General features: G+C 44.0%; 1 protein-coding gene across 2 annotated transcripts in view; it reads left to right on the forward strand.

The window, feature by feature from the left end:
• Positions 1–6,090, forward strand: part of CHN1 (chimerin 1) — a 201,471-nt gene extending 195,381 nt beyond the window's left edge. For both annotated transcript variants that reach the window (XM_049616020.1, XM_049616019.1), the window contains 2 exons: positions 4,413–4,518; positions 5,898–6,090. In XM_049616020.1, coding sequence (XP_049471977.1) covers positions 4,413–4,518; positions 5,898–6,069 — 278 coding nt within the window. In that variant the 3' untranslated portion in view covers positions 6,070–6,090. The remainder of the gene's footprint in view (positions 1–4,412; positions 4,519–5,897) is intronic.
• Positions 6,091–7,142: the final 1,052 nt, after the last annotated feature.

Genomic DNA, 7,142 nt, shown 5'->3' on the forward strand with positions numbered 1-7,142 from the left:
CTGCACCCCGGAAGCTGGAGGTGCGTGGCTACAGGGAATGAACAAAGGACACAATGGTGGTAGAGGCTGGGGCCTCTCATTTAAGGCTTAAAGATCTTCATAATATCCTGGAAACTACCCCTTGAACTACCTGGAAGTCTGGGACCGCCTAGCCCTTTTTCCTCCCTGCCTCTTCCCACCAGTGAAGGGATCGCTGCCCTACAGACAGTACAAGGTGTATGTAGAAGGTGCCTCTCCCAGGCTGCACGGTAACCCAGCATATGCATGGACACTTCCTGACCCCGAGGAAAACAGCACTGCCAGGACCCAACTCCTGGTTGGACTCGGTGTGGAAATCTTTCTCTGGCCGAGAACTCTCTGAGCTCTGTTCCCAGAAGATCTCAGAAAAGATGACTCAGTCAGCATGTAGTCTTGAGTGAGTCAGATGAACTCGGCCATAAAACCCAGGGCTCTTTGTCCCAAGCAACTTCAAGTGTCCTGAAGGGAGGTCTGGGATGAGAACTCGCCGAGTGTTCCCCTCCGCTCTGCCTCTGATTCACCCCTTACGCTTGGCTGAGTCTTCTTCTTCTTCTTCTTGTACTTGAACGTCTCTACAAGGAACTGGCAGTACATACTTAAAAGAGCTTTTAACTAAATGTCGACACAGGTTCAGATGCTTATTAGTTCCTGCCCTCACAACGTCCACATTTCCAAACGCTCCTCAGAGGCCATTTCTTCTCTTCTCGGTTCTGCTCAGCCCCCAGGCCAACTTTCTCTTCTGTGTTCCCGTCACACTTCGCCTGGCCCTTTGGCACAGACTCTTTCCGTCATGATGGAAGGCTGTATTCATGTCTTGTCCGCCCCATTAGATTAACCCCATTACAAGGGACAGTTCTGTCGCTTTATTTTCCTGTAGCACCTGTGACAGTCCTTTCATTTACATCACAGGTGCTCAATAAAGTCTTGTTAAATGAGTAAACATAATTTTATATTGAGAACCATAGAATCTTAGACTTTTTAGATATTCTAAAGGGTCACGTTAACTAGATTTCCTTCTACAACACACTCTTTTTTTGAAATACCCAGTAACTGCAAGATCACTGCCTCTCTCGGTAGGCAGCCGCCAGTGGACAGATAGAACCGTCGTAAAGGCCTCCTTGTGCACAACAGAAATCAGCCTGCCCTCGACTCCCGCTGCCGATGGTCCTGATGTGACCCTCTTCCACATGCAAGCCTTTCACATATTTGAAACAGCTGATGCTGTTCGTCTCTAAATACGTTCCATTTTGTCTGTCTTTCTCTTAAATTATGCTGTGGTCTTCGTAGGGCAGAAGATTTGTGTTCTCTGAAAAAATTATGAGTAATACTCCTTTAAGTAGAAAAAAAAAGAAACGAACTCCAGGGAAGAGCCTGTGTTGATTTGATGTCAGTATATTCAAATGCAGTTTGTCATATGTCCCCAGATTTATATCTCCAGTGTGGACCTCTCCCTGAGCACCGGATTAATCCACAGTCAGGATGATCATTTAGATGTCTGAAAGACACCTCAGGTAGAGCCCTTGACCTTTCCCACAAAACCCCTCCCATCCATAATCTTAATGGAGGCTCCATCTTCCCAGTTGCCTAAGCCCAAAGCTTAGCTCGTTCTTGATTCTTTTCCTTTTCACACCTCCCTCATCAGGAAATCCTATGGACTCTACCATTAAAATAGACCCAGATTCCAGCAACTTCTCGTTACCTTCACTGCCACCACTGGTCTAAGCTAGAGTCATTCGTCACCTGGGTTTTTGTAATAGTTACCAGAATGGTCTGTTTTTACTCTTGCCTTTCCATCGTCTGTTTCCCACATGGCAGACAGAGGAGAGCTACTGTGAGCCCTGTCTGTCAGGTCACGTCTCTGCCTCATTCAGAACCTTCCCGTTTCTGCCAGTAAATGCCGAGTCCCTGGAATAGCCTGCAGCCCCTGACACAATGCAGTGCCCCGTTACCTCTCTGCCCTCACTCCCTTCCATCCCCCTCTGGCTCACTCCACTACAGCCACAGTTGGCTTCTCGCTTTACTCAGACATCGCAAGCATTCTGGCCCCTGGGGACCCTTGCACGGCTGCATCTCTGCCTGGCACCCCTTCCCCTAGGTCTCCGTGTGGTCATTCCCCCACGCCCTGAGAGTCTTCCCTCAAGACCATCTTTCTCATGAGGTCTGTCATGACCACCCCATTTAAAATCACATCCCCCAGCACCTGCAGTGCTCCTTACTCGATTTTTTTTCCCCACAGCACTGGCTTTGTTCTAATCTAGTATAAACCAGAAGATACATGTTCCTTGTTTACTGTCAGCCACGCCCCGAGAGAGAAAGTAAGGTCTCCACGAATGGGGAGTCTTGTTTGTTGCTAGCCCACCAACACAGTCCTTAATTTCATGCCATCTCAAGATTCTCCCTACAAGGACTAACTATGAAAACTAAAAGGAAACTATGTTAGTCTTTTTTCAACTTCCAGAACAGTATAGTTTCAAATTAATTAGTCCTATGATAAAAAGAAAAAAAAAAAAAACTGTAAGTAAATACTAATAGTTTGATAGTAAATGGAATTTTAATTCTAGAAATTAAATGATTGAATTTCAGTATCTGATACAGTATTGCTGTTATCAGTTGACACTCTTTAAAGATCCAAAGTTTCAAAGACCGTGCATCAATTATCCTGGCAAATAATACATTGTTTATTACTGAGAAAAGAATCAGGAACCCTGGATAAGCTTGGGGCAGAAATTCTAAAATGGCCGAAGTTTCTTTGAGTTAAAAAGCTTCAGTCACTCTTCATGTTCTGAAGCTTATCGATCTGTGCTACCAATGCTAGGAACTTTTCACATTCATTTTATATCACTCTTTTTAATGTTTATTTACTTTTGAGAGAGAGAGAGAGAGAGAGAGAGAGAGAAAGAGAGAGAGAGAGCGCGCATGCGTGAGTAGGTGAGGGGCAGAGAGGGACAATCCCAAGCAGGCTCCACACCAGGAGTGTGGAGCCCACCGCAGGGCTCAAACCCACGAACCGTGAGATCACGACCTGAGCCAAAGTCGGACACTCAACCAAGTGCACCGCCCAGGTGCCCCATACAAGTGTTAACCTGACTCCAGTGCATTGCCATCGAGTTGGATTTGTCTTTTGAGTTAGAAAACTAGAAATCCCGGTTTTGTGTCTTGAATGATACTGGTGGTCAGATGCGGCCTTCCAGAATTTCAAGGCTGCTATCCTGATTAAGACGCAACAGTTTGGGGTCCCCTTCCGGTTGCCCTGCAACCCAGCATTTAAGGGCACCCTGTCTTCCTGACATTTGAGAAGCAGGAATGTGCTAGGGTGCTCTTTTTGAGAGCTCAGAATTACAAACATGTCTGTTGTTTCTGATTATGGAAATGATGAACTCCACGCCATCTGCGACCTCAAAAGGAGTGTGCTGGGTTTTTGGCCAACACAGCGGAACTAAAATGCCCAAATGAAGATTGTTCCCTTTAAAGTTTACACCTTTGGAAGAGCCACATTTACTTCAGGGACCCTGTTGTCACTCCAAACATTTGGAATTGCCTTCAGATTCTGCATTTCATTCTCCTGAATGTCCGAAGTAGAATATATTTGTGCTCTGAGGGTAGATTTGACTTTTTTATAGAAAAGTAAATTAAAACCAAGGAAATAAATACTGGATGATACATTCCTCATTTAAAAAGAAAACAATATCAATTAAGACTTTGGCAAAGGCTGCAAGGGGCAATGGGGTGGCATGGCTTATGTACTGTTGCTGAACAGGGTTTTTCAAAATATTTTGAGTAAATTAGCATCCCTTAAAATGTCTGTAATGCTGTAAGATGACTTCATTTGAATGTCTAAGTTCTTTTTTTTTTTTAAACATTTATTCATTTTTGAGAGACGGAGACAGCGCGCAAGCAGGGGAGGGGCAGAGAGAGAGGGAGACACAGAATCCAAAGCAGGCTCCAGGCTCTGAGCTGTCAGCGCAGAGCCCGGCGCGGGGCTCAAACTCACGAACCGCAAGATCACGCCCTGAGCCAGAGTCAGACGCTCCACCGACTGAGCCACCTGGGCGCCCCAAAATGTCTGAGTTTTTAATCTGTTGCTGTGTCTGAGTTCCTTATAGTCACATCCTATCTATCCAGTGTCCAAATTCCACGGTTACCAGACTCTTAAGACAATCGAGTGGGTGCTGCCCCCAAAAGTCCCAGTAAATGGTGTTGCCACAATGGTACTAAGCCTTTTGGAAATCCAAGACTTGAACCTTAAAAATATTTTCCAAAGCTGTGGGCAAGGATCTGTGAGAAAGCTTTTCTTACCAGTTTTAGAAGATCACCACAAGAATAGAATTCAGTGAACCATTTATACCAGTTGTCCGTTAAAGTTCTTCTCCTTGGTATTCAACTTGCTATTTTAGAAATTATGGATCCCGATGAGCAATTAGAAACCCTTCACGAGGCACTGAAGCTCCTGCCGCCCGCTCACTGCGAAACCCTGCGGTACCTCATGGCGCATCTAAAGAGGCAAGTTACAGACTTTGAAGCTTCTACTTGCACTGTATCCAAATGTTAAGAATCAAGTGAAACCAAAGGTGAAAGAAAGGACAAATTGTTGCATGAATAAAGAAATGCACAGGTTGGGAAGGAATGCTAAAAATGTTCTGCGCTACAGCGCTGAATGCAGACTCGATTCTGACATAAACAGATTTGCAGTTCCCGTGTAGGTTTGCAAATAGGTTAGAACTACTAGTGTTCTGCCAAGGACATGCAGCGATTTTTGTGTGGAAAGAGAAAAGGTTGTAGCTGTAAGGACATTATCATTAGCATAATAAAGAGCAAAGCAACTCGCCAGAAGGCTCACTTTCCGTCTTGCTCTAAAATAGGCACTTCGCTCTTGGTGACAGGATTTTAGACTATTGCATCGAGGTCTCCAACCCTGAAAACTGCTATAAAAAAAATGATGGAGTACAATAAGGGGTAAAGGGAGGAATAGAAAATAAAATATTTTGGTTACGTCTGGTTTAATGTTGTAAATACATTGATGGTGATAGAACTTCATTTCCCTGCTCTGTCGCTCTCCATCTCTATCAGTTGAAGCAAACGGTTTTAAATTATATGACCAAGTTTTAGTGGTTTTGGAGTTTCAAAATATAAAACTAATTAGAAACAAAAAAGACAGAACTTGACGTCTATTTTGTATGCCTCTCAGCATGAGTTACTCAGAAATGAATATGTAACTGATGGTGCTTTTAACATTTACATGTTCTCCCTCTTTGAAAGCACCATGAGCTAAAACTTTTAATATGCTTACAACTTCACTTGCAAATTCAAGTTTGCTTCATATATGGATGCAATTAAGGCCTTCACGCTAAGGCAAAGGAATAGCTCCCAAATTATAGTCTGTGCCTTTGCTGTAGCAGTAAAGAGAAGGCGAATGCTAATTCTCGCCGACCAGATAATCTTTATACTATGCCCTCGGCCATCTCTTCATACCGTGGCCACCACTCTCCCCAGATACTCAATAAACTGTTCAACTTACACAAATTCAGCAGACTAGGCAGCCAGTGTGGAAGGAGGGCTGATATAATCAAGACAACCCAGCCCCTTCTCCACTACTCGCCAACACAGCCCTTGCAGCCGGCCGTTGCAATAGAATCCGCAGATAGAACTGACCCCACACAGCCTGACACACGAACTCAGACTTGAGCTTCGGTCATCACCGGAAGTTTAACTTATTAATATAATCGGCTTTGAGGAAAGTCCGTGCTTGGAGGTTGAGGAGTACAGAGAGAGGAGCTAGCGGACGAGTTGATAAGTGGACCTGGGTTTTGTCGTAGCGCTCGAGCACAGTGCAGAACGCCGTGGCTTATGTGAAGGCACGCGCCTTTGCTTGTATTTTTCAGAGTGACCCTCCACGAAAAGGAGAATCTTATGAATGCAGAGAACCTCGGCATTGTTTTCGGCCCGACCCTTATGAGATCTCCAGAACTAGACGCGATGGCCGCGTTGAACGATATACGATACCAGAGACTGGTGGTGGAGCTGCTTATCAAAAACGAAGACATTTTATTTTAAATTTTAGTTTGCGGGGGGGGGGGGGGGGGAAGAAATGTTTTACAGATGAAGGAATGTTTTATAGTAATTTAATTGGCTCTTATAGCTGACTTATTTCTCGGTTAGACGTTATGGCAGATAGCCAGCTTAAAATGAAGGAACTTTCCGTTGCTTTAGTAGCACTGCTCAGCTGTCCTTGTAAAACAGTGAACACACGCTCTCCAGTTCTAGTAATCCCGGGTGTTTATCATGTTAAGAGAAACTCAAGCTATTGCATGATTAGCCCCCTCTTTGGCAAGGGAACCCCATACAAAGGAGACAACAAGCCTGCACCCGCCTCTTCGTCCCGGGTAGTCTGTGGTTGTAATTCAGCATGTTTCGCAGAGTAAATCTGTCGTGACTTCGCTTTTGGGTTCTATGTCATTGGTTTACTGACGCTTCTATAAACACGCACACAAATGGATGAAACAGCACCTCTGACTGCTACATTTCCATAGACTATAACATAAGCCTCCTTTCCTCCGATGCTTTATTTGTGGTTTCTCTCTGTTCTTCTCTGACATAGTCCTTTCTTTCCAGCAAAAGCAAAATGTGTTTTCAGATTTGTTACTTTAGTAAATTATCCACCAATAAAAAAAAAAAAAAGTACAATGCAGAGCATTTTCTGTTATTATTGGGTTTCAGTTGCAATTTTGTGTTACCTGGCATGCATTTATTAATGTATTAAGTTTGGCTTTTAGAAATAAACTAGTGATAGCTTGCTTTTTCCCCATGGTTGAGAATATTTGGGAAAATGTATTTGGCCATTTATTTAATACTGAGTAAGGTTTTGTGTTGAGTTCCTAAAATAATAACTTAAAACTGCTTAGAATTAAGGAGTGCCTTGGTGACTCAGTCGATTAACTGTCCGACTCTTAACTTCAGCTCAGGTCATGATCTCACAGTTCGTAAGTTCCAGCCCCAGGTCAGGCTTTGCACTGACAGCACAGAGCCTGCTTGGGATTCTGTCTCCTCCCCTCTCTCTGTCCCTCCCCCACTTGCTATCTCTCTCTCAAAATAAATAAAAATAAACTTAAAAACTGCTTAGAATTAAA

Source organism: Panthera uncia (genome assembly GCF_023721935.1).
Source record: "Panthera uncia isolate 11264 chromosome C1 unlocalized genomic scaffold, Puncia_PCG_1.0 HiC_scaffold_3, whole genome shotgun sequence".
In the NCBI taxonomy this organism is placed as follows: Eukaryota; Metazoa; Chordata; class Mammalia; order Carnivora; family Felidae; genus Panthera; species Panthera uncia.